Source organism: Triticum urartu, chromosome 1A, assembly GCF_056163025.1.
Source record: "Triticum urartu cultivar PI428250 chromosome 1A, HENAU_Tu73, whole genome shotgun sequence".
In the NCBI taxonomy this organism is placed as follows: domain Eukaryota; kingdom Viridiplantae; phylum Streptophyta; class Magnoliopsida; order Poales; family Poaceae; genus Triticum; species Triticum urartu.
The window spans coordinates 492,526,291-492,554,130 of record NC_141873.1 but is presented as its reverse complement, the minus strand read 5'-3'; the positions used below and the strand labels follow the sequence as shown (position 1 = coordinate 492,554,130).

At 48.6% G+C, this 27,840-nt stretch overlaps 2 protein-coding genes across 4 annotated transcripts; one reads left to right on the top strand and one right to left on the bottom strand.

Annotated features, from left to right (window-relative positions):
• Positions 1–229: 229 nt before the first annotated feature.
• Positions 230–27,214, top strand: LOC125521549 (uncharacterized). Of its 3 annotated transcripts, XM_087526520.1 has the most exons (4): positions 230–957; positions 2,820–2,903; positions 22,433–22,678; positions 25,099–27,214. In XM_087526520.1, the coding sequence occupies exon 4, from the start codon at positions 25,255–25,257 to the stop codon at positions 26,941–26,943; it is 1,689 nt and encodes a 562-aa protein (XP_087382646.1). In that variant the 5' UTR covers positions 230–957; positions 2,820–2,903; positions 22,433–22,678; positions 25,099–25,254; the 3' UTR covers positions 26,944–27,214. The 3 variants fall into 3 exon arrangements, with proteins under 3 accessions (XP_087382646.1, XP_087382645.1, XP_048542571.2); XM_087526519.1 differs by lacking the exon at positions 230–957 and having other exon boundaries at positions 1,964–2,903; XM_048686614.2 differs by lacking the exons at positions 230–957; positions 2,820–2,903; positions 22,433–22,678 and adding an exon at positions 23,312–23,641.
• Positions 17,972–21,840, bottom strand: LOC147991898 (uncharacterized). Its single transcript, XM_087526518.1, has one exon. It carries the CDS (start codon positions 21,473–21,475, stop codon positions 18,452–18,454), a length of 3,024 nt encoding a protein of 1,007 aa, XP_087382644.1. The 5' UTR covers positions 21,476–21,840; the 3' UTR covers positions 17,972–18,451.
• Positions 27,215–27,840: the final 626 nt, after the last annotated feature.

Below are 27,840 nucleotides of genomic sequence, written 5' to 3'. Positions count from 1 at the left end.
GTGCTGATAGTTTTCAAAAAACGCTGATCGCATAGATAAACACTTGCTGACTCTAAAACTGAGATATCGGCCCGACTGTAAGCAATGATGTGGCAACCAAAACTGACGGCGTTTGACTAGAGATTAGTTGACCTTAAAATAGACATGGGCCCACATGTCGGTGTCATCTTTTTCTCCTCTAAAAAAATACAGTCATAGCCGTCCTACTCCCCCGTGATCTTTTTCTCCACACGACAGCCCTCGCAGTCCCCATCTGCACAGCCGCCGCCGCCGCCCCGATCCACTCAACAGCCGCCGCCGTCCCGATCCGTAAGGATCCCGCGCCGAACCTCCGACCGGCTCCGGCGAGGCGAGGCAAGCCGCCGGCGCCCTGTCGTTCTTTCTCCGCTCTCTGCTGCGGCAGCGGAGCAGCCGGTGGCGACGGCCGGAGGGAGCAGCGGGTGGCGGCTGGATGGAGTAGCAGGTGGCGGCGGCTTGAGAACGCTCCGCCGCCTCGTCCAGAGCGCCTCACCGCGCCTCCTCGTCTCCTCTAACTCCGACGAGATGCACCTCCACATCTCTGACATGGCGACGTCGACCATATGAGCTGAGATCAAGGAGGATGGCGACGACGACTCGGGCGACCTCCGTGACCAGCCGCGCTTCTGGTCAGCTGCGCCAGGAGCCCGTGCAGGAGCTGCCTCGCGGCCGGCTAGATGCTGCTCCGTTGCGCCACGAGCACGAGGGAGCAGCGTCGCGGGAAGAGAAGGGAGGGCCGGAGGCGGCGGCGCTGTGAGGCTCATGCGCTAGGGGTCCGGCTGGACGGAGCCAGCGCGGATCGTGCGTGTAACGGAGGTGTGAGTCGCTCCACCTCTCCTGACGACTGCAGGTGGAGAAAGGTCAGGGGAGACGTGGTTGACCAGTAGCGCCGTCTCGCCCAGGGACACGTGGCACCTCACAGCAGGCCCCAGGTGTCAGGTTTCCACTTAAACTTTCCTAATCGAGCTATCAGCGTTTTTTGAAAACTGTCAGCATAATATTGGTGGTTTTTTTAAAAAAAATTAAATGGTGATGGTTTTATGAATTAGGGTCCGTAATTGTGGTGGTTTTTTGCAATTTACTCTGTACTGGATGAGTGAACCAAGGTTGGGACAGAGCTGGGAATGGGCCGTTGTCTCTTTCGACATCACTACAAAAATGTTTCAGGTCGTCCCTTGCCCTTCATGGTTTGCGAGATGGCATAGCAGAAACCATTGCCGTGCGTTTTTGGTTGAGCTCGCCGAGTGTTGTGTGCTGTTCTAGCAGACCCGGCAGCAGACACTCTAGATGTGTGGAAGCTAGAGCATGGCCAATGGAGCAGAGCATGCATAATTCACTTGAAAGCATGTCCTGGCTACTCCCTGGAGACAAATGTTGTGGTGCCATTGGCTATTGACCCCGATGATGGGAGGATCATGCTCAACACCGGGAGGAAAATCGGTCTGTATGATCCAGTGGAGCAAACAATTGAAACTTTGCATTCTCTTGACCAGGTACCGGTTGTCAGCAATAGACCCGGTATGCTTTCAACTTCATCAGAGAATAGTTTGATATGCTCCAAAGAGCAGACAGGGGAAGAGATGGATACAGCGGACACTAGTATTATCCCTTTCGTTCCCATGTTATATGAGGAGAGCTTAGCCTTTTACCCCCGTGTGAACAAAGTAAAATTCTTGTGGTGAATTGGTGATGCATTCTCAAGGCACGTTCTTCTCTTCATAAATGTGTGCTGATAAAAGCTTGCTTCCGTGTTGGTGAACTGAAACCCGTTTTTTGATAATGTGATCGTACACCATTTTGAAAAAATAATAATGTGATAGTATGAACCATGTATCTGGTGTTCCTTGTAGTTTAGTGCTTATTTATATCTGCAAAATAGGTGTGTTCTAAACGCTCTTATATTTCTTTACAGAGGGAGTAAGAGATAACGATCACAATTATCCTTACATTAGGTGTATTTTTTCACAAATTTTTGTTATATTTTCTGTTTATCCGATCTGCTATTTTGTGTTCAGTAACCATTGCATTGCTTAACAAAACAATGGGCAGCAATTGTTGAATGTAGAACTAACTGCACAAACTCTGACAGATTTCTCGCGGTTAAGTTAGAAGTGAAGAGCAGGAGAGTCTTGGCGCAGTGGTAAAGCTGCTGCCTTGTGACCATGAGGTCACGGGTTCAAGTCCTGGAAACAGCCTCCTACCGAAACAGAAATGTAGGAAAAGTCTGCGTAATATAGACTCAAAGTGGTCGAACCCTTCCCCGGATCCTGCACAACACACACACACACACACATTATCTTTATGTAAGACGTGTCAAAAATTCAACACCTCAATCTGTTTGCTCTTAGTTGTCAAGTTAGTTACGATGACTGCAATTGTGCCGTATGACAAATATCCATGTCACCTCGAAATTTTGTAAATTATATATCTCCTATGAGGAAAGTCATCATCCAATGCTTTGAAATGCCTATTAGGGTGTGACTTAGTGAAATAATTTGACGTACAATTGCTCTTTTCCGATGAAGGTCTGTACTCCACATATCCTTCCAGTTTTTAATCTAATTTTAATTGCTAAATCTAAATTTGTTGCAGTAAATTTTTGAATGACAAAGAACTTCAGATTTGACTGAGTTAGACCATCCTATGTTAATTAATATGCAAATTTCTTGCTCCTCTGTAGATACTAAGGTGACATAGTTATTTAGTGTTTTATTTCAGATTACCTCCATTCTAAGTTTCTGTAGTAGAACAGAAATTTAATAAGATATCACGTGATGAAGATTGCTGTGTGTTGCATGAAGCTGCACCGAGGTGGGAGGTAGCACAAGTCAAGGAGCAGTACTCCGGCTGGTAGCTGCTATGAAGCTTACCATCTCATGGCTGAGGTGGGTTAGATTAAATTCATGATTTCCTTCTCTTTCTCATGCTCAGATCTGCCTTTGTGCTGTCTAATGTGGTGCGTCATTTATTTACCTTTTGAGTAAAAATAAACAACATGATAAGATTAGCAGAAGGCAGGCCAATTGATTGGTTTATGGTCAGATCTACAGAATTACCCTAGATATACAACTTAAAACAACACAAGTAGATTGGCAGAAAGCAGGCCAAAATTGATTGGTTTTATAAATAAATAAGGATTATATAGAGCTTACAACTAAAGTTACTGAACTGTATAAACTAAACATCAGGAAAGTGGTAATTTAGTGGACATGCTCCAAAGACCAGACAGGGGAAGAGATGAATATAGTGGACACTAGCATTATCCCTTTCGTTCCCATGTTATATGAGGAGAGCTTAGCCTTGTACCCCTCCCCCCCCCCCCCCCCCCCCGTTTTTTGATAATGTGATAGTTCCCCTTCGTCCCTCTCCCCCCCCCCCCCCCCCCCCGCGGGCGACCGAGGGGCTCCAACACTAGCCGCCGATTCACCGCTCCTTCCTCTTCCTCCCCTCCGTCGCCGGCGTGGTTGGCGCCGGACATAGCCTGTGCGTGCGACTGCGGCGGCGGAGGCACTCCTCCTCTCGCGGGTCATAGGGTGATGCGGGGCCCCATGGCTCAAGGGTGTGACCCCGATCTAGACTGCGGCGGCGCGGATCTGGTTCCTGACGGCCCAGATCTGGACTATGGAGGCATGGCGGCCGGCCGACGTCCTAATGGCGGCTGTGGTGGCAGTGTTGCCGACGACGATGGCTGTGGCGCGGCGGCGTCGAAGGCAGCGCAGGTTGCGGGCGCGGCGGCCTGCCCTGTTCGGGCGGCGGCGGCGCGCCATCTGCCTTTGGATTGGCGGCGACGTGGAGGGACTGGTGGTCGCGTTGGTGGCACCTCCGGTTAGATCTGTTCCGACCGATGCATCCGGCGATGGTGGTCATCTCTTTCGTCAGAGGTGGCCGGCCTGCGGCTGGGTTGTCGGATCTCGAGATTCATCATCTAGTACTGGCTACGAGTCGGGGAGACAGTTGCCGGTGAAAACCGAGCCGTTGGCGGGTGATGGCGGCGTTTTGCGTTGTTATCTTGATGAAGGCATCGTCGTGTAACTGTTGTCGACCCACTCGTGCTACTTCGGGGGAAACCCTAGGATCTGGTCTTCCAGATCGGACAATGACGGTACTACGGGGCCGTTTCTCTCTTGGAAGCATCGTTTGTGGAGCAGCGCTGGAAGACAGAGGCAGGAGGAGGAGCGGCTTCGTCTTGCACGGAGCTTCGGTGGAGATGTCAAGTCATGCTTGGCCAACAGGTGCTACCTCGGAGTCGGATTCACTTCCCGCCATGCAGAAGAAGGTTGAAGTTCACTGGACAGGAGCTTGGAAATGGAGGGGGTGAAGTGAAGTGGCTAGGGTTTGGTTGGAGGTGCAGATAGGGATGAATATATGTGAGGTCAAAATGGGCCAGAGTGGGTCGGCGTCGATGTGGCGCGCGTTCGGGCGCCCCATATCTATCCTACATATGGGGTAGATATGAGGTTGCCGGTCAGCCCAGACGTTTGGGCTGCATTTGGGGCAGACGAGTGGGTGGCTTGTTTCTATCCAGGCAGGCCGCCCGAGCGTTTCGACGGATATGGGACCTCTGGTTGTAGATTCTCTAAGGAGGAACTACTCGCTGGGTTCGCAACCGAAGGAGGCAGGAAGCAAAGCAGGTTATACTGGGAGTAGGTTAGAGTGGCACACACCAGAGAAAGAGGAGGACAAGGCGGGTTGGTGAGCTGAGCCATTGCGGGGAAGGACATCGACAATGACATCGGGAGCTATGAATGAAAAGTACACAACATGCGTGAGCAACAATGAAGGTTTGGGAAGGAAGAAATAGAGAGAGAGAATGAGAGATGGGGAGAGGGGATCTCACCGCCTCCAGCTCGAGCTTCCCGTTCAAGACTGCTCCTTCTGCAATAGACTTTCGCTCATCATGCTTCACCTGCTTTCAGCCCGGCCTTTGTTACATGTGTGTAGTCGTCGTTGTCATCACAGGTGGGGCTCTTCTTTGTATGTTTCATTTTTTTTTGAAAAAGGGGGATTCCCCGGCCTCTGCATCAAAAAGATGCATACGGCCATCTTATTAACCAAATAAAGAAGTACCAACATGGTTTCAAAGGTCTCCAAAAGTAATTAAAAAAGTACAGAAAGCTCACACAGAGCCAAATAAAGGCTAGAAACACCAACTAGCCAAGACAAGATGCCACATCCGGCCGGCTCAAACTAGATAGGGAAACTAAATACCTATCCTATTACATGACCGCCATCCAAACCGGTTGAAGATATCCCGAGCTACCATCTCCCAGCGGAAAGACCCAGTAACCAAATGCTCCCTGGCCTCCGTCTGGGTGAGTAGCGACCACGAACGGATCACTGTCGTAGTTCGGAATATGACCTGCAAAAAATGTATACATGATATTCTGTTAAAGACCAAATCATTTTTGCAAGTCCAGATGGTCCACAGCAAAGCACAAACTCCAACCCGAATATGTCTCGCTAAGCCAGGCTCAATCCCATTAAGCCAAGTCCCAAATAAAGCATTAACAGAATTCGGTGGATTGATATTAAAAGCAATGTGGACTGTCTGCCAAAGTACCTTGGCCAACGGGCAATCAAAAAAGAGGTGTTTGATAGTCTCATCCCGATCGCAGAAACTACACCTAGTAGGTCCTGTCCAATTACGCTTTATCAAGTTGTCCTTAGTTAAAATAACTTGTTTATGGACAAACCACATAAACACTTTTATTTTTAAAGAAACTTTGACATCCCAAACATGCTTAGACGTAGGAATGGAGTTCGGATTAATAACATCAATATACATTGATTTAACCGTGAATACTCCAGACTTAGTCAATTTCCAGCGTAATTCATCGGGTTGTTGTGAAAGCTGGACGTCCATCAGTCTCCTAACTAGACGGAGCCATTCTTCCCAACGATTGCCCGCTAGCGTTCGTCGGAACTGGATATTAAGGGGGGTAGATTGAAAGATCGATGCGACGGATACCTCACGTCGTTGAACAATGTGGTACAAAGACGGATATTGGATGGCCAAGGGTGTCTCGCCGAGCCAAGTATCCTCCCAGAAACGTGTACTCGAGCCGTTTCCAATAACAAACTTCGTCCTATTAAATAAGGCCTGTTTGACTTTCATCAGGCCTTTCCAGAAAGGCGAATCGGTCGGCCTGACTGTAACCTGGGACAGAGTTTTTGTCTGGAGGTACTTGCTGCGAAGGATTTGAGCCCATATAGCATCAGTCTCCGATGAGAGCTTCCACAGCCACTTGCTAAGAAGGCATTTATTCTTAACTTCTAGATTCTCAATACCTAGACCCCCTTGGTCTCTTGGTCTACAGATGATATCCCATTTAGCAAGCCGATATTTTCTTTTAAGCTCATCACCCTGCCAAAAGAAACGCGATCGATAGAAGTCCAGTCTCTTCCTAACACCAACTGGGACCTCAAAGAACAATAGGAGAAACATTGGCATACTCGTGAGCACCGAATTAATCAGGATTAATCGGCCTCCGTATGACATGAGCTTACCCTTCCAGCAGCTCAGTTTCTTCTCAAATCGGTCCTCGATGCACTTCCACTCTCTGTTTGTTAGCCTACGATGGTGGATTGGAATCCCCAGGTAGGAGAAGGGTAACTCTCCCAACTCGCACCCAAACAATTGCCTATAAGCATCCTGTTCATCTTTGGCCCTACCAAAACAGAACAGCTCGCTCTTATGAAAGTTAATCTTTAACCCGGTCAATTGTTCGAAAAGGCATAACACAAGCTTCATATTTCTAGCCTTGGCCAAGTCATGCTCCATGAAGATGATTGTATCATCAACGTACTGAAGGATGGATACACCTCCATCAATAAGATGAGGTACCAATCCACCTACTTGACCATTTTCCTTAGCCCTTCCTATCAAGATTGCTAACATATCCACCACAATGTTAAACAAGATAGGGGACATCGGATCTCCTTGTCTGAGGCCTTTATGTGTCTGGAAGTAATGACCTATGTCATCATTAACTTTAATTCCCACACTACCTTTTTGCGTAAATGATTCAACCTGTCGGCGCCAGGTTTGATCAAAACCTTTCATACGCAATGACTGTTGGAGGAATGGCCATTTGACCTTATCGTACGCTTTCTCGAAATCCACCTTAAAAATTACTCCATCTAATTTTTTGGAATGGATTTCATGGAGTGTTTCATGCAGGACGACCACCCCTTGAAGGATATTTCTGTCCGGCATGAAAGCAGTTTGGGACTGTTGCACCACAGAATGCGCAATCTGTGTGAGTCTGTTAGTCCCGACCTTGGTGAAAATTTTGAAACTAACATTGAGGAGACAGATCGGCCTGAATTGCTCAATTCTCACAGCATCCGTCTTCGTAGGAAGCAGTGTGATAGTCCCAAAATTCAAGTGAAATAATTGAAGTTGTCCAGAGAACAGATCATGGAACATAGGTAGTAAATCCCCCTTAATAATGTGCCAGCACTTTTTATAGAACTCTGCCGGGAATCCATCCGGTCCGGGAGCCTTATTGTTTTTCATCTGTGCAATAGCATCAAAAACCTCCTTCTCCGAAAACGGGGCAACCAGAATATCATTATCAGCAGCTGATAGCTGAGGCACGTCCTCAGTCCTGGACTCATTGAGGGACACACAATTATCCTCCGGAGGTCCAAATAACTGCTTATAATAGTCGGTAATGTATGTTTTTAGGTTATCCTGACCTAAAATAGTGCCCTCGTCTTGCTCAAGCTGAAAGATACGCTTCTTTCTGTGCTTGCCATTAGCTATCAAATGGAAGAACTGAGTGTTCGCATCCCCTTGGACCACTTTGTGGACTTTAGCACGCAAAGCCCACTTCAATTCTTCTTCGCAAAGCAGTTCTTTCAGCCTCTTCTTCGCCTCATTTTTAACCTGAAGCTGAGCTGGCGACAAGATATTCACTTCGGCCTGTATGTCCAGGGCCTGTATAAGAGTAAGGAGTCTATCCTTTTCAATCTTATACACACCATTGAGGTGCTTAGCCCAACCCCGTAAGAAACTTCTTAAATGCCTAATCTTATTCTGCCAACGCTCTATCGCATTCTTGCCTCCTACACCTCTATCCCATTCCCTGGCGATCAAGTCCAAGAACCCCTCACGTTCAAACCAAGACATCTCGAAGGAGAAGGTATTCTTGTTCCCCACATGGTTCGGCTCCCCTGAGTCCACGAATAATGGGGTGTGATCAGATATTCCCCTTGAAAGAGCTTGCACCGTAACCAGAGGGAACTTTTGTTCCCACTCCACGCTCGCAAGTGCTCAATCAAGTTTTTCATAGGTTGGGTTTGGTAGAGCATTAGCCCAGGTGAACTTTCTACCAGAAAGCTCTATCTCTCTCAGATCCAAGCTTTCAATAATGGTATTGAACATAAACGACCATCTGCCGTCAAAGTTATCATTGTTCTTCTCCTCTCTCCTCCTGATGATATTGAAATCACCTCCAACTAAAATTGGAAGCTGTTCTGACCCACAGATTCGAACAAGGTCCGCCAGAAACTCCGCTTTAAGCTCAGGCTGTGCGGCACCATAAACCGCCACCAAAGCCCAGTTAAAACCATCTACCCTAGACCTGACTCGAAACTTCACCGCGAAGTCTCCCATCACGACACTTCGGACTTCAAGCGAATCGCATCTCACACCTAGTAAGATACCACCCGATCTTCCTCGCGGAGGGAGGCAATGCCAATCGAAATCAATACCATCCACAAGAGAAGAGAGAAACTGGGGCGCAAAGTTATCTCTACCCATCTCCGATAGAGCAACAAAATCTAACCTCTGCTCTAGAGCTGCCTCAGCTAGGAATCTTCTTTTAGCCAAGTCCTTCAGACCTCTGCTATTCCAAAAAATTCCTCTCATAGATCATCATGGAATTTTTTAGTAACTCGAATCCTAGCACTCCTACGAACTACGGAATCGGGATAGATCTTCCGTTTCCACTTACGCTTAGGTTTACTAGGCTCAGTCGCCCGGTCCTCATAACTGGGTTCACATATATTACTAGCCTCATTCTCTAGGGGTACATCATCTTCCTCAGAGTCATGATTGGGGGGTGCTAGATCCGCACACAGATTATCGAGCACTCTAACCCCTAACGCATCAATCTCATCATCATTCATTGGTTTAACTGCTGCAAGATTACGAATAGCCTCTAAGGCACGTTCCGCCTCCAAATCTAATAGATCATTCACCGAATTGGTAATCTCACTATCCGTAGCACCTAGTGAAACCCCTAATTGGTTTGCATTATTTATAATCTCCTCATTAGAAAAATGCAATAGGGAATTAGATAAGTTGACGGACATACCAGAAGATAAAGCAGCTTCCTGAAGCTTGGCCGCCCTCATAGCGCACCGCTGCTGCATATCATCAACCTCGGGGATGTCGAGGATGCGAGCACTCATCCGTCTCCCCGCGGAGATAGGGTCCGGGATCCCGCCAAACGCGACAACCTCCTCCCTAGTGAAACCTGGCACAGAGTCCCTCAAAAGGGTCTACCGAGGTTACCAGAGAAGGCGTCGGCGGGCTCCCGATCCCCTCAGACGGGTGCCCCACACCAGGGCCCCCGGCCATGGGTGCGAGCGAAGAGGGGATAATGGGGGCCACCTGCCCGCGCCCTCCTCCCACCCCAGTCGCCGGCTCAGACGGCTGAGCCATCGGCGAGGGAGAAGCAGTCCTCCTGACCGTCGGGGAAGAAGGAGGAGCCAGGGCCTCCTGCCCCAGCACCCCCCCAACGCAGCTGCTGCCGCGGTGGTTACCGTGAAGGAAATATTCCCTAGAGGCAATAATAAAGTTATTATTTATTTCCTTATATCATGATAAATGTTTATTATTCATGCTAGAATTGTATTAACCGGAAACATAATACATGTGTGAATACATAGACAAACAGAGTGTCACTAGTATGCCTCTACTTGACTAGCTCGTTAATCAAAGATGGTTATGTTTCCTAACCATGAACAAGGAGTTGTTATTTGATTAACGGGATCACATCATTAGGTGAATGATCTGATTGACATGACCCATTCCATTAGCTTAGCACCCGATCGTTTAGTATGTTGCTATTGCTTTCTTCATGACTTATACATGTTCCTATAACTATGAGATTATGCAACTCCCGTTTGCCGGAGGAACACTTTGTGTGCTACCAAACGTCACAACGTAAATGGGTGATTATAAAGGTGCTCTAGGTGTTTCCAAAGGTACATGTTGGGTTGGCGTATTTCGAGATTAGGATTTGTCACTCCGATTGTTGGAGAGGTATCTCTGGGCCCTCTCGGTAATGCACATCACATAAGCCTTGCAAGCATTGCAACTAATGAGTTAGTTGCGAGATGATGTATTACGGAACGAGTAAAGAGACTTGCCGGTAACGAGATTGAACTAGGTATTGAGATACCGACGATCGAATCTCGGGCAAGTAACATACCGATGACAAAGGGAACAACGTATGTTGTTATGCGGTCTGACCGATAAAGATCTTCGTAGAATATGTAGGAGCCAATATGAGCATCCAACTTCCGCTATTGGTTATTGACCGGAGACATGTCTCGGTCATGTCTACATTGTTCTCGAACCCGTAGGGTCCGCACGCTTAAGGTTTCGATGACAGTTATATTATGAGTTTATGAGTTTTGATGTACCGAAGTTAGTTCGGAGTCCCGGATGTGATCACGGACATGACGAGGAGTCTCGAAATGGTCGAGACATAAAGATTGATATATTGGACGGCTTTATTCGGACACCGGAAGTGTTCCGGGTGATTTCGGAGAAAACCGGAGAGCCGGAGGGTTACCGGAACCCCCCGGGAGAAGTAATGGGCCATATGGGCCTTAGTGGAGAGAGAGAGGGGCAGCCAAAGGTGGGCCGCGCGCCTCCTCCCCCCTGGTCCGAATTGGACTAGGAGAGGGGGGGCGGCGCCCCCCTTTCCCTCTCCCTCCCCACTTCTTTCCCCCTCCTAGTAGGAGTCCTACTCCTACTAGGAGGAGGACTCCTCCTTGGCGCGCCATAGAGGGCCGGCCGGCCTCCTCCCCTTGATCCTTTATATACGGGGGCAGGGGGCACCCCTTGACACACAAGTTGATCCACGTGATCATATTCTTAGCCGTGTGCGGTGCCCCCTTCCACCATAGTCCTCGATAATATTGTAGCGGTGCTTAGGCAAAGCCCTGCGACGGTAGTGCATCAAGATCGTCACCACGCTGTCGTGCTGATGGAACTCTTCCCCGAGACTTTGCTGGATCGGAGTCCGGGGATCGTCATCGAGCTGAACGTGTGCTAAAACTCGGAGGTGCCGTAGTTTCGGTGCTTGATCGGTCGGGCCGTGAAGACGTACGACTACATCAACCAAACGCTTCCGTTGTCGATCTACAAGGGTACGTAGATCACACTCTCCCCTCTCGTTGCTATGCATCACCATGATCTTGCGTGTGCGTAGGAATTTTTTTGAAATTACTACGTTACCCTACAGTGGCATCCGAGCCTAGGTTTATATGTTGATGTTATATGCACGAGTAGAACACAAGTGAGTTGTGGGCGATATAAGTCATACTGCTTACCAGCATGTCATACTTTGGTTCGGTGGTATTGTTGGACGAAGCGGCCCGGACCGACATTACGCGTACGCTTACGCGAGACCGGTTCTCCCGACGTGCTTTGCACATAGGTGGCTTGCGGGTGACAGTTTCTCCAACTTTAGTTGAACCGAGTATGGCTACGCCCGGTCCTTGCGAAGGTTAAAACAGCACCAACTTGACAAACTATCGTTGTGGTTTTGATGCGTAGGTAAGATTGGTTCTTGCTTAAGCCCGTAGCAGCCACGTAAAACTTGCAACAACAAAGTAGAGGACGTCTAACTTGTTTTTGCAGGGCATGTTGTGATGTGATATGGTCAAGACATGATGCTAAATTTTATTGTATGAGATGATCATGTTTTGTAACCGAGTTATCGGCAACTGGCAGGAGCCATATGGTTGTCGCTTTATTGTATGCAATGCAATCGCGATGTAATGCTTTACTTTATCACTAAGTGGTAGCGATAGTCGTGGAAGCATAAGATTGGCGAGACGACAACGATGCTATGATGGAGATCAAGGTGTCGCGCCGGTGACGATGGTGATCACGACGGTGCTTCGAAGATGGAGATCACAAGCATAAGATGATGATGGCCATATCATATCACTTATATTGATTGCATGTGATGTTTATCTTTTATGCATCTTATCTTGCTTTGATTAACGGTAGCATTATAAGATGATCTCTCACTAATTATCAAGAAGTGTTCTCCCTGAGTATGCACCGTTGCGAAAGTTCTTCGTGCTGAGACACCACGTGATGATCGGGTGTGATAGGCTCTACGTTCAAATACAACGGGTGCAAAACAGTTGCACACGCGGAATACTCAGGTTATACTTGACGAGCCAAGCATATACAAATATGGCCTCGGAACACGGAGACCGAAAGGTCGAGCGTGAATCATATAGTAGATATGATCAACATAGTGATGTTCACCAATGAAACTACTCCATCTCACGTGATGATCGGACATGGTTTAGTTGATTTGGATCACGTAATCACTTAGAGGATTAGAGGGATGTCTATCTAAGTGGGAGTTCTTTAAGTAAATTAATTGAACCTAAATTTATCATGAAACTTAGTACCTGATAGTATCTTGCTTGTTTATGCTTGATTGTAGATAGATGGCTCGTGCTGTTGTTCCGTTGAATTTTAATGCGTTCCTTGAGAAAGCAAAGTTGAAAGATGATGGTAGCAATTACACGGACTGGGTCCGTAACTTGAGGATTATCCTCATTGCTGCACAGAAGAATTACGTCCTGGAAGCACCGCTGGGTGCCAGGCCTGCTGCTGGAGCAACACCAGATGTTATGAACGTATGGCAGAGCAAAGCTGATGACTACTCGATAGTTCAGTGTGCCATGCTTTACGGCTTAGAATCGGGACTTCAACGACGTTTTGAACGTCATGGAGCATATGAGATGTTTCAGGAGTTGAAATTAATATTTCAAGCAAATGCCCGGATTGAGAGATATGAAGTCTCCAATAAGTTCTATAGCTGCAAAATGGAGGAGAACAGTTCTGTCAGTGAGCATATACTCAAAATGTCTGGGTATAATAATCACTTGATTCAATTGGGAGTTAATCTTCCAGATGATTGCGTCATTGACAGAATTCTCCAATCACTGCCACCAAGCTACAAAAGCTTCGTGATGAACTATAATATGTAAGGGATGAATAAGACTATTCCCGAGCTCTTCGCAATGCTGAAAGCTGCGGAGGTAGAAATCAAGAAGGAGCATCAAGTGTTGATGGTCAACAAGACCACTAGTTTCAAGAAAAAGGGCAAAGGGAAGAAGAAGGGGAACTTCAAAAAGAACGGCAAGCAAGTTGCTGCTCAAGAGAAGAAACCCAAACCTGGACCTAAGCCTGAAACTGAGTGCTTCTACTGCAAGCAGACTGGTCACTGGAAGCGGAACTACCCCAAGTATTTGGCGGATAAGAAGGATGGCAAGGTGAACAAAGGTATATGTGATATACATGTTATTGATGTGTACCTTACTAATGCTCGCAGTAGCACCTGGGTATTTGATACTGGTTCTGTTGCTAATATTTGCAACTCGAAATAGGGACTACGGATTAAGCGAAGATTGGCTAAGGACGAGGTGATAATGCGCGTGGGAAACGGTTCCAAAGTCGATGTGATCGCGGTCGGCACGCTACCTCTACATCTACCTTCGGGATTAATATTAGACCTAAATAATTGTTATTTGGTGCCAGCGTTAAGCATGAACATTATATCTGGATCTTGTTTGATGCGAGATAGTTATTCATTTAAATCCGAGAATAATGGTTGTTCTATTTATATGAGTGATATCTTTTATGGTCATGCACCCTTAAAGAGTGGTCTATTTTTGTTGAATCTCGATAGTAGTGACACACATATTCATAGTGTTGAAGCCAAAAGATGCAGAGTTGATAATGATAGTGCAACTTATTTGTGGCACTGCCGTTTAGGTCATATCGGTGTAAAGCGCATGAAGAAACTCCATACTGATGGACTTTTGGAACCACTTGATTATGAATCACTTGGTACTTGCGAACCGTGCCTCATGGGCAAGATGACTAAAACACCATTCTCCGGTACTATGGAGAGAGCAACAGATTTGTTGGAAATCATACATATAGATGTATGTGGTCCAATGAATATTGAGGCTCGTGGCGGATATCGTTATTTTCTCACCTTCACAGATGACTTAAGCAGATATGGGTATATCTACTTAATGAAACATAAGTCTGAAACGTTTGAAAAGTTCAAAGAATTTCAGAGTGAAGTTGAAAATCATCATAACAAGAAAATAAAGTTTCTACGATCTGATCGTGGAGGAGAATATTTGAGTTACGAGTTTGGTGTACATTTGAAACAATGCGGAATAGTTTCGCAACTCACGCCACCCGGAACACCACAGCGCAATGGTGTGTCCGAACGTCGTAATCGTACTTTACTAGATATGGTGCGATCTATGATGTCTCTTACCGATTTACCGCTATCGTTTTGGGGTTATGCTTTGGAGACGGCCACATTCACGTTAAATAGGGCACCATCAAAATCCGTTGAGACGACGCCTTATGAACTATGGTTTGGCAAGAAACCAAAGTTGTTGTTTCTGAAAGTTTGGGGCTGCGATGCTTATGTGAAAAAGCTTCAACCTGATAAGCTTGAACCCAAATCGGAGAAGTGTGTCTTCATAGGATATCCAAAGGAGACTATTGGATACACCTTCTATCACAGATCCGAAGGCAAGACTGTTGTTGCTAAGTTCGGAAACTTTCTAGAGAAGGAGTTTCTCTCGAAAGAAGTGAGTGGGAGGAAAGTAGAACTTGATGAGGTAATTGTACCTGCTCCCTTATTGGAAAGTAGTGCATCACAGAAAACTGTTTCAGTGACACCTACACTAGTCAGTGAGGAAGCTAATGATAATGATCATGAAACTTCAGAACAAGATACTACTGAACCTCGTAGATCAACCAGAGTGAGATCCGCGCCAGAGTGGTACGGTAATCCTGTTCTGGAAGTCATGCTACTAGATCATGATGAACCTATGAACTATGAAGAAGCGATGGTGAGCCCAGATTCCGCAAAATGGCTTGAAGCCATGAAATCTGAGATGGGATCCATGTATGAGAACAAAGTATGGACTTTGGTTGACTTGCCCGATGATCGGCAAGCAATTGAGAATAAATGGATCTTCAAGAAGAAGACTGACGCTGACGGTAATATTACTGTCTACAAAGCTCGACTTGTCGCAAAAGGTTTTCGGCAAGTTCAAGGAATTGACTACGATGAGACCTTCTCACCTGTAGCGATGCTTAAGTCTGTCCGAATCATGTTAGCAATTGCCGCATTTTATGATTATGAAATTTGGCGGATGGATGTCAAAACTGCATTCCTGAATGGATTTCTGGAAGAAGATTTGTATATGATGCAACCAGAAGGTTTTGTCGATCCAAAGGGAGCTAACAAAGTGTGCAAGCTCCAGCGATCCATTTATGGACTGGTGCAAGCCTCTCGGAGTTGGAATAAACGCTTTGATAGTGTGATCAAAGCATTTGGTTTTATACAGACTTTTGGAGAAGCCTGTATTTACAAGAAAGTGAGTGGGAGCTCTGTAGCATTTCTGATATTATATGTGGATGACATATTACTAATTGGAAATGATATAGAATTTCTGGATAGCATAAAGGGATACTTGAATAAGAGTTTTTCAATGAAAGACCTCGGTGAAGCTGCTTACATATTAGGCATTAAGATCTATAGAGATAGATCAAGACGCTTAATTGGACTTTCACAAAGCACATACCTTGAGAAAGTTTTGAAGAAGTTCAAAATGGATCAAGCAAAGAAAGGGTTCTTGCCTGTGTTACAAGGTGTGAAGTTGAGCAAGACTCAGTGCCCGACCACTGCAGAAGATAGAGAGAAAATAAAAGATGTTCCCTATGCTTCAGCCATAGGCTCTATCATGTATGCAATGTTGTGTACCAGACCTGATGTGTGCCTTGCTATAAGTCTAGCGGGGAGGTACCAAAGTGATCCAGGAGTGGATCACTGGACAGCGGTCAAGAACATCCTGAAATACCTGAAAAGGACTAAGGATATGTTTCTCATATATGGAGGTGACAAAGAGCTCATCGTAAAATGTTACGTTGATGCAAGCTTTGACACTGATCCGGATGATTCTAAATCGCAAACCGGATACGTGTTTACATTAAACGGTGGAGCTGTCAGTTGGTGCAGTTCTAAACAAAGCGTTGTAGCGGGATCTACATGTGAAGCGGAGTACATAGCAGCTTCGGAAGCAGCAAATGAAGGAGTCTGGATGAAGGAGTTCATATCCGATCTATGTGTCATACCTAGTGCATCGGGTCCAATGAAAATCTTTTGTGACAATACTGGTGCAATTGCCTTGGCAAAGGAATCCAGATTTCACAAGAGAACCAAGCACATCAAGAGACGCTTCAATTTCATCCGGGATCTAGTCCAGGTGGGAGACATAGAGATTTGCAAGATACATACGGATCTGAATGTTGCAGACCCGTTGACTAAGCCTCTTCCACGAGCAAAACATGATCAGCACCAAGGCTCCATGGGTGTTAGAATCATTACTGTGTAATCTAGATTATTGACTCTAGTGCAAGTGGGAGACTGAAGGAAATATGCCCTAGAGGCAATAATAAAGTTATTATTTATTTCCTTATATCATGATAAATGTTTATTATTCATGCTAGAATTGTATTAACCGGAAACATAATACATGTGTGAATACATAGACAAACAGAGTGTCACTAGTATGCCTCTACTTGACTAGCTCGTTAATCAAAGATGGTTATGTTTCCTAACCATGAACAAGGAGTTGTTATTTGATTAACGGGATCACATCATTAGGTGAATGATCTGATTGACATGACCCATTCCATTAGCTTAGCACCCGATCGTTTAGTATGTTGCTATTGCTTTCTTCATGACTTATACATGTTCCTATAACTATGAGATTATGCAACTCCCGTTTGCCGGAGGAACACTTTGTGTGCTACCAAACGTCACAACGTAAATGGGTGATTATAAAGGTGCTCTAGGTGTCTCCAAAGGTACATGTTGGGTTGGCGTATTTCGAGATTAGGATTTGTCACTCCGATTGTCGGAGAGGTATCTCTGGGCCCTCTCGGTAATGCACATCACATAAGCCTTGCAAGCATTGCAACTAATGAGTTAATTGCGAGATGATGTATTACGGAACGAGTAAAGAGACTTGCCGGTAACGAGATTGAACTAGGTATTGAGATACCGACGATCGAATCTCGGGCAAGTAACATACCGATGACAAAGGGAACAACGTATGTTGTTATGCGGTCTGACCGATAAAGATCTTCGTAGAATATGTAGGAGCCAATATGAGCATCCAGGTTCCGCTATTGGTTATTGACCGGAGACGTGTCTCGGTCATGTCTACATTGTTCTCGAACCCATAGGGTCCGCACGCTTAAGGTTTCGATGACAGTTATATTATGAGTTTATGAGTTTTGATGTACCGAAGTTAGTTCGGAGTCCCGGATGTGATCACGGACATGACGAGGAGTCTCGAAATGGTCGAGACATAAAGATTGATATATTGGACGGCTTTATTCGGACACCGAAAGTGTTCCGGGTGATTTCGGAGAAAACCGGAGAGCCGGAGGGTTACCGGAACCCCCCCGGGAGAAGTAATGGGCCATATGGGCCTTAGTGGAGAGAGAGAGGGGCAGCCAAAGGTGGGCCACGCGCCTCCTCCCTCCTGGTCCGAATTGGACTAGGAGAGGGGGGGGGGGCGGCGCCCCCCTTTCCCTCTCCCTCCCCACTTCTTTCCCCCTCCTAGTAGGAGTCCTACTCCTACTAGGAGGAGGACTCCTCCTTGGCGCGCCATAGAGGGCCGGCCGGCCTCCTCCCCTTGATCCTTTATATACGGGGGCAGGGGGCACCCCTTGACACACAAGTTGATCCACGTGATCATATTCTTAGCCGTGTGCGGTGCCCCCTTCCACCATAGTCCTCGATAATATTGTAGCGGTGCTTAGGCGAAGCCTTGCGACGGTAGTGCATCAAGATCGTCACCACGCCGTCGTGCTGACGGAACTCTTCCCCGACACTTTGCTGGATCGGAGTCCGGGGATCGTCATCGAGCTGAACGTGTGCTAAAACTCGGAGGTGTCGTAGTTTCGGTGCTTGATCGGTCGGGCCGTGAAGACGTACGACTACATCAACCAAACGCTTCCGTTGTCGATCTACAAGGGTACGTAGATCACACTCTCCCCTCTCGTTGCTATGCATCACCATGATCTTGCGTGTGCGTAGGAATTTTTTTGAAATTACTACGTTACCCTACATACCGCCACCATCGGAGAAGCAGGAGCCGAGGCCGCCTGCCTCGGGCTCCCTCTCCCAGCACCGGCCGACCTCCTCGGGGCCGGCGTCACCGACGCCACCGAGGTCGGGATGGGGATGGGAGAAGACGGGGCCACCTGCCCCGAACCCCCTCCCCCACAACTCATCGCGCACGTAGTCGCCGACACCGGAGTCGCGTCCACGTGAGGCGCCAGGACAAGAGAAGCACCCACCGGCCTCCTCACCGTAGCCCCGACCAAAGTCCTTGTCGGTCGTCCAGCAGACAAGCAAGCATCCCCCTCGAACTCCAACAGAGGGAGCGTGTGCTCAAGGTAATCATCAGAATCTACCCGGTCACTCCATAGTCTGGGAGGTGCCGAGGCTGGCTCAAAGGACCCAAAACGCATAGTAGTCATGGGCACCGCTGGTGATGCTGCAGGCTCAACCCCGGTCCCATCCCCAGGCGACTGAGCTGGGTGAGAACCGTTAGACCCCTCTCGCGTGGGCTCATCTGACGGTGACCCCTTGTCCCCCGCATTGCCATCTCTGTCGTGCATGTCAACATCGTTACCATTAACCGCATCAGCAAAAAAGTCAGCGTCCTCAAACTCGATCTCAAGCGGGAACACCTCTCCCCTATAGGTCCAGTTGACCTTATCAGGCACGAACTCAATATCCAGAACACTCACTAAAATCCGGGCCACCCCCTGGGCACGTGTGAAAGCCATATCCACTTTTTCTGTCTTCCCAACCATGATGCCCATACTAGCCACCACTCGAGCATCCTGCAGAGGCTTAGATGGAGCCCCTAAAAACCGCAACCAGACCTGCGTGAGCGGCTTTCCCTTAGGCTCAACCTGCTTCCACTCGTGGAACTCCAGGATACACTTAGTACCGGGGACTCTACACAAGCCAAAGCTCAACAAAGTAGGGAAATCAACCTTGAAAACCCTATCCTCGATAGGCACCAATTCCCATCTAAAATTCCCGGGAGCCAGCTCCTGAAGCCTCCTTACAATCTGTGTCTCAGTCACCGCGCCCTGGGTCGCTTTCACAATCCCGGTAGTCAAACTCTGGGTATCTTCCGGGACCTCTCTCGCCGCCGGGGACTCAAAAAACATGAGCTCAGCACAATAGACTCCATAAATATTCAGCGTCGGGGGTAGGTCACGCAACAACGGGCACTCCCCGGAGTCATGTGCAGGCTTGCCACACGACTCACACAGCTGGGCCACACACTCAGCAATGAAGTGGCCCTTCTCACCACAATGGTAGCAAATCATCCTCTCCTTCTTACGTGCATATTTGGACGCCCTCTCGGCATCAGACCTATCGGTAGTCTCATCCACCGTCCCAGTCTCAGGAACCTCAACACTGGCCAAGGCATTCACCACCTCCATCGCCTGGGGAGGAAGCTCAGTGGCAGTATGGCCAGGCTCCACTGTAGACGCCGCAAGATCAACTGCCCGGGGCGGGGACGGTCGGCGAAATCTCCCACGGCCCCCGGCCCGACCACCACGATGGCCACGAAAGCCTCCTCTCTGACGGTGATCCGGGCCGGAGGCCCCCTCGACAAAACCACCTGCCGGGCCGAGAAACGGTCTCTCAGCCGACCCGTCTCTTTGCCAGGCATATCCACGACCTCCTCCCGTAGAAGAAGATCCTCGGTGTTGTTCGTCACCATACGCATCATACCCATCATCCCCCCACTGGCCTCGGGGCGGATCCTTGGACTCTCTATTATTTGTCTGAGACGGACCGGTCCGGTATTGCGCCGGCCTCGCAACGTAATGGGGTGGAGGAGTAGCCCGAGGTTGATTGCCCGAGGGCGCCGGCAAGCCCCCAACAGGCCGAGGCCCTCCACCGCGGCCAGCCGGAGCCACACTGGACGCGCCCGGCACAACAGGCCGAAGCCCTCCGCGACCCGCAACCGGCAGAGCAGGAAGTGCAGCGCCCGGCGCCGGGGGCCTCAAGCCGCCCCGACCAGGGGCCGACTGGACGGGCACTTGCCCCGGAGGCCTCGCGCCCACGGGGCCAGCACCTCGCCCCGGGTTGCCCTGAGTAGCGCCCTCGCCCGCCGGCGGCCTCTGGGCAGACGACGTCGGGACTCCTCGTCCAGCGGCCACCGTCGGTGGCGGAGCTGTCCCGCCCCGTCCCACAGGACCGGAAGCGGCCTTCTTGGCTGGCGGCGGCGCCGCCCCGCGGCCGGCCATGTCAGGCAGCGGGCAGATCCTCCTAGCTCGACGTAGACCAGAGGCAGGAAAACCTCTCGTGCCGTGCCTACGAACCCTAGGGCGAAGAGGCGGCTGCGCACGATCGAGAGAACAATCACGCTCGTACGTGCATGGCAACGCAATAGGTGGAGGAGAGTGGCCCGGTCCAGCATGGGCCTCATACCCATCTTTCTCCGGCCCAACATCTCGCGGACCCGGTCCACACCGAACCGGCCCAAATCCACCTAGCAGCTGAGTCAATCGCTGTGATCTCGCGAGCGAGATCATGGTCATCGTCGTTGCCGTCACGGGCGCCGCCGTTGCCGGACTACCTGCACGCCGCCTCGCGTTCTTCTTGTTCTTAACAGTGATCCAAGACTCTGGCCTGATCATATCGAATAACATGAGATTCGGAAGACTCACCTTAGGTATGGGTCCCTTCCACGGTCCGAGCGCCGACGTCGCCGTCTTCTGATGAACTACGCGTTGGATCATCTCATTCTTCTCGCCCGCGTGAAGACCGATACGTGCCGGATCGTCCAGTGGCAGAACCTGATCGATCGTCATGGCCACTTCATCTTCGCAATAACCTGCATGGAATAAATCGCAAACGAGATCTGAAGGTGTCGGTGAGGGCGGCGCCTCCGCCGGGGATGCATCCCCATCGTCGTCCGCGTCTTCTTCGTCGGACTCGGTGAGAGCCCAGAATCGCCCGCCGACGCGCCGGCGATCACCGGCGGCGGACGGCGCCATCGCGGTCGGGTGCACGGACACCTTCAGTCGCCCGCCCAGTTGCATTCGGTCACCGGCGGAAAACACCTCATGTAATGCTGCTTGGGTGGCTTAAGAACCCTTATATCGTTCGGTTGTTGTGGCCTTCTCTCTAAATATTTGCACACACACAAAAGACACGAGAAATATGGGCTCCCAACAGGGCCGGCCCTGGGGGTATGGCGGCGGGGCGACGGCCCAGGGCCCAGGCGAGGAGGGGGGCCCATGACAGAGTATATATCTGTATTATAGCCCAGCAAAAAATAGGTAAAAATAATACAAAAGAACTAGAGAAAAGAAATAAGATGGGCTAGACCCATCAGATAGCTAGCAAGCCATCGCTGATCGATTAACGAACGCGAAGTCGCGAAGCGACACCGTGACTCACGCCAGTTGGCAGACAGACGTCTGCTCGTTTTCCTTTTCCTTCGTAGGTTAGGTTCGTCAGGCGCCGTGACGCCCGTCGGCCTCCTCGCTCCGTCGCTCGGCGCCTTGCCGTGTCATCCTGGCCTCGCCTGCCGCTGGCCCGCTGCCCGCTGGAGCTGCACGCGCGGCACGCCGCACGACAGTCCAGCAACCCAGCGGCCCGGCCATCCGGCATCCGGCAAGGCGGCACCGCGGCAATACGTATACAAGTATACATCCGACTGGCGATTACAAGTCTTGAAGTCTGCAACGCGGCCGTCCCCAATCCCTAAAGTACGTTTGAATGTTTCCATCCATGTTCCTCAGTTCCAGTCCATCCCCCAAACCCTAATTTGACAATTTCAGTACTTTATTTATTCTTTATTTAGTATTTAATTACGTATTCAACTATACATCCATGATCCATCCTCCAATTTCAGTATGCATGAAGTTTTAAAATTTCTAATTCAATCAATCATTTTTTTTGTCATTCTATGTACATGTCTAGGGTTCCAATCATCCGATGTATAAATTCCTAATTCTTTGTATCCTCTTTTGATCTTTTCTTTATGATTTTAGGACATTAGCCTGCCATGTTACCTAAGAAGATGCAATTGTCGGGTGCTGAAACAAGAAGGAAAAAGAAAGAAAGTGATCCGAAAATTCTACCATTGAAGGATTCTTTGAATAAGTTCTTTACATCTTCAAGCAATGTTGATGTCATTGAAGAACAGGGGCAAGAAACTACTCCCGAAGAAACCTTTTTTGAAGCACTGAAGTATTATTGTTGTCGATGGAGTCAGTCTAATTTGGTTCTCATTTGAGGTAATTAATCATGTCATGTTAGTTTCATTTTGCGATTTTTTAGTATTATTGTTGTTGATGAAATCAGTTCGAATTTGGTTATTATTGTTCTCGATGAAGTCATTTGAATTATTATAGTCAAATTTTAAACTAAAGATGTGTGACTAAAAGTTACTCTTAATAAGTCATATATATAACAGACACGCATACATATATATGGTCTTAGGACTTAGGATATAGGGGCCCATGTTGTCGAGTTCGCCTAGGGCCTCCCAAAACATAGGGCCGGCCCTAGCTCCCAAAATTATAATTTGTACCACCTATCAAACTGATGTCGAACAGAATGTACCAATAGTTTGACCACCAAAACGCCTAGACTCGCCCGTTCGATCACCGTTCCGGTTTTTTAAACTATGCTCCCACGAGCCCTTAGCACTTTCTCCGCCATAACCTAACTTTTCCTAGCCCTAAAGAAATAACTTTTCCTCGACGTACTGCATGAGCACAGGACATCAATAACCGAAAGAAATGGAACAGCTGAACGGTTTACACCTAACCCATCGATAAAGCCTAGAGAGAGAGAGAGACAGCCGGCAAAAAAAATCCAGAGAGATAATGTGGCTTACGCGTCCCGTCGGCGTCGCTGGAGGAGCGAGTTCCCACGACAGGCGTTGAACGGCTCTTTTCTCGCCGTTACGCTCGCCGTCGCCGTGCCGCGGCTGGGCCTCAACGGCAGCCAGCGGAAAAGCGCGGGCGTAACGGCGAGTCGAACGGAGAGATGCGCCCTCCGTCCACAGCGACTCTTCCCTCCCTCCCCTCGGCGGCTACGCGTCCCTCCCCAACCTCCCTATCCCCCACGACTCCACGAGCACACCACAGGGGGCTGCACCAACCTTCCGCGCTGTCTTTTCTCCCAGCCTAGCCGACACGGCGGCGGCGGCGGCGGGAGGAAGGCAAGGATCTCGACCTTTGCTTGAGCGCCAGGTGAGCGTCCCTCCCCCCTCTCCTCTGCTCCCTGCCGCTCTCATGGATCTGGGCCAATCGGACGCGCCGTCACTCTGATTTGGCCGCGCCTGTTTGCTTGCTCCCACGGCTTCCGCTTTCGCCGTAGCAGCAACCCGGTGCTGCTCCCGCGGTCCTGCCGTCTCCCCATCCCCGCTAGGCAACCCCGAGCCGAGCACGCGGGCTGCGCCCGCTGGCGCCGCCGCGGAGCTACCCCTAGCAGCCAGCCAGGTCGGTTCGTTGGAGAAGTACTGGTGGTATTGACTTATCTGATAGTAGTGCTGTTTAGCATTCGACTTGGCGTGGTTCAGGAGCTTGCACGAGCTAGCTATTTTCCCTTTGTCAATTCAGTCATTCACTAAATAGTTAGGTTTTCTTGTGCGTTGTACTAATGTTTAGACGTCCCTGTGTTTCTGGCATGTGAGCATCTTCTGGTTGTCTGTGGTATACCAAGTTTGTATCAGTCTGCTCTTACTCATTCCGACGTTCTAATAGATCCAAGGGCCGAGTTATTTAACCCTGTTACAGCTTTCGGTTGAGTCACATAGATTTAATATGTATGAGTTTTGATAGCAACAGCTGTTTGAAACATGCGTTCTTTAAGATTTCCCCATTGTAAGCGGTACCAAAAGCATGTCAGATGTCACAAGATTAAGATGTTAGGATTCATCATAATGCATTCAACAGTATGAACTCAAAGATGTCACACATAGACACAAGCTATTGGGAGAGTTGTATCCGCACAACTACTTAAAGCATCTCGAATTCTAGATACAGCTATAAATCCGAGCCAATGGGGGTACCTACCTACTGCACTCATAAAACTGCAATATTGTAGAATGATGTGGGTGGTGTTTATAGAAAAGCTTATGCAGAGTAAGTAATGCTTCTATTGATTTTTTTTCTTCATGCTGCTTGAACTCTATCGATAGCCGATTTGTGATGTATCTGCCTAGTGCCTACTGTACTTGCTACATGTGTTTGCTGTTGCTGTTAGCAGCTGAAATTTTATATACTAGCACAAAAATCTTTTCGGAAAGCAATTCGGATTTCATGGAGGTTTCAGATGTTGATTTTTATGTGTTCGCCTTAGATAGACAATGCCAATAATGATGGACCATGGCTGTGCTGTTGGTAATCGACCCCTCTTATTCTTCCCTTCAGGGACATGTTTTCATGTTTATGCCCTTTGGTTTCACTGTATAGCTATAGCCAGTGATTGGTGGATTGTCTGATTGAGAATTTGAGATGCTTATGTACAAGTTGTCAAAAAATAATTCCCAGAATAGCTGAAAGATCGAAACAGGATAAGATGATAAGAGTCTTATACCTTTGTCTATCTTTTTGTCTAAATTTGAGATGCTTATGTACGGATGAGTTTTGCCTAAATTTGCGTAATGATCATCTGCTTTCTTTTGGACCTGTTTCTGTTTGTGCAGAATTTGGTGGCCAATGCCCAGTTCATATAAAGATTACAGTACAGCAACCGATCCTGTGGAACATGGAACTTCAAGTCCGATAGTAAAATAGCTTGCTCTTGTTTCGCGAAGGAGGTTAAGACTGCTTCTACATTCTGAAGACTCCTACTGAACAAAATGGTCCCTAATGGTAATGGAAACCTCAAAGCTGATACTCAACAAGTAGAGTCAAAGACATCAGAAAATGATCCCGGAGTCACAGATGTCAACAGTCTTTCCACTCAAAATGTTTCAAAACAGGGAAATCAACGGAGTGGGTGCCTCAACTTTGTGAATCGCTTTTCTAGTGGTGCCCACTTTAAGAAGCTGGGTCCTTCTCCTTCAGTCAAGTTTCGACAGCTTGCACTTCAGCGTGATGATTTTTCACGTTCAATCCATTCTGACAACCATGACAATCACGAACATTTTCGATTAATCAGGAAAATTAACTGGGGTCATCTGTGGGCAATGGGCAAGGATTGGATAAGGCAGCCTCTTAACATGGCCCTTTTTGTCTGGATTGCTGTTGTTTCTGTATCTGGTGCAATACTCTTCATGGTTATGACCGGGATGCTGAATCATGCTTTGCCTAGCAAATCAGAAAGAGACGCCTGGTTTGAAGTGAACAACCAAATTTTGAATGCATTATTCACACTCATGTGCCTTTACCAACACCCGATGCGGATCTATAACTTTGTGCTCTTGTGTCGATGGGACCAAAAGGACATTTTAAGGCTTAGGAAAGAATACTGCAAAAATGGGACATATAAGCCTAATGAGTGGATGCACATGATGGTGGTTGTGGTCTTTCTTAATCTGAACTGCTTCGCCCAGTATGCCTTGTGTGGTCTCAACATAGGGTACCGCAGATCTGAAAGGCCTCCCCTTGGTGTCGCCGTGACTATTTCTTTTGCATTTGGGGCTGCGTTATTCGCTAGTGTGTATAACATTGTGAGTCCTCTTGGGAAGGATTATGATGCAGAGCTGAGAGAAGGTGATCCAGAAGCACAAGCCGGGGTCACATCAACTGAAGGCGCCAGGCCAGCAACTTCAGGGAGGTCACTTGAGAGAAGATACTCTTTTCTTCAAAGCGACGAGCGCCGTTTCGTGGAGAGCAGGCCTGAGTGGGTCGGCGGGCTATCAGATTTCTGGGACAGCATAACCATTGCATACTTGTCAATTTTCTGCAGCTGCTGTGTTTTCGGGTGGAATGTTCAGAGGCTTGGGTTCGGCAACATGTACGTCCACATTGCAACATTCCTGCTCTTTTGCCTGGCTCCGTTCTTCATCTTCAACCTGGCAGCAGTCAACATCAACAACGAAACCCTGCGAGAGGCGCTGGGGCTCACCGGCATCGCGCTGTGCTTCTTCGGTTTGCTGTACGGCGGCTTCTGGAGAATACAGATGAGGAAGAGATTCAACCTCCCTGGGAACCCCTTCTGCTGCCGTAACCCCGACGTCACGGACTGCTTCCAGTGGCTGTGCTGCTGCTCGTGCTCTCTCGCTCAGGAGGTGAGGACCGCTGATTACTATGACATTGCAGAGGAGAGGTCGTACAGAGGGCAGGTAAATGGGGAGAGTCAGCGTGTGATGTCCCCATTGGCTCGTGAAGACGGTCTGCCGCTTTTCAAGTCAACTCCAGCCTCGCCGTACAGGAGCAGCGCAGGCACGGCTGGTCAGTCCATTTTCATCATGGAGAGCCCATCAGCTCCGCGGAGGTCGTCCGGTGCGACCCCTCCCGGTTCTTCTCCGGCAAACGGCGGCGACAGGGCGATGAAGGCGCCTGCTCCATCTGTCTTACACAGAGAAGGTGAAGATGAATCGTAGCATGTGGCGGCCCAACAATTGGCTTGTCATGAGGGGTCACGAATCTTGCTCAGTCCATGGAGGTGGACTTGTATATTTGTTGTAAAGAAAATTTACCACGCCTCTCTTCATCCGTGGCTGAGCTTTTCTTTTTCTTTTCGGGTGCCGATCGCTCTTCCGTGAGATGCATAGAGTATTCAGTTCTGTCCTGTTCTGTTGTGTAATTCTGTAGATTTCTGCAGTGCAAACTCTCTTTTGAGATGGAATGGCGTGGTTGGTCTCCGTGTGTTTATTACTGTATCCGGCTGGAGGCGTCATGGCTAACAGCTGAACGTGACGCTGCTATCGGTATGTTCTAGTAGAACCTTGGAAAAGAAGTTGTTTCAGCTCACTGTTTTCTTGCGCAGGAGGCTGTTGTGCTCAACCCTGCCCTCAAAGTACATACTGTATGTGTGGTGATGAGCCCATTTCTTGCTCACCAATCAGGAATCGGACGACCATTTCACGTCCATCGAACTCCTCCATCCGGCGGGACGCACGCCACGTACGTACGTACGTTTGACAGCTTCAGCACCGTCAGTCCATATCATTTCATCATCTGACGCACAGAAGAAAATCGACACATCTCCACGCCCTGCCGGGTCAACGAAAGCCACACTCCAGCATGCATCAGACCAAAGATGGCTAGCATTGCACAAGTGTGATTCACTTCACCCGGACCGGTTCCTTCTCGTTCTCGCCCTTGTCGATCGGTTCAACCGTTTTGACACGAGAGAGAGAGCAGCGTAGCGTCTCCTCCTTTCACAGTCCACCTCCAACGTGCAGTGCAGTGCAGAGCGGCCTGCTCGCTCCTCCTGCTTCCCCGCGGGAGGCAGCTTCCCAGAAAGTTTTTACCCGGTGAGGTGAGGGCCACACTGA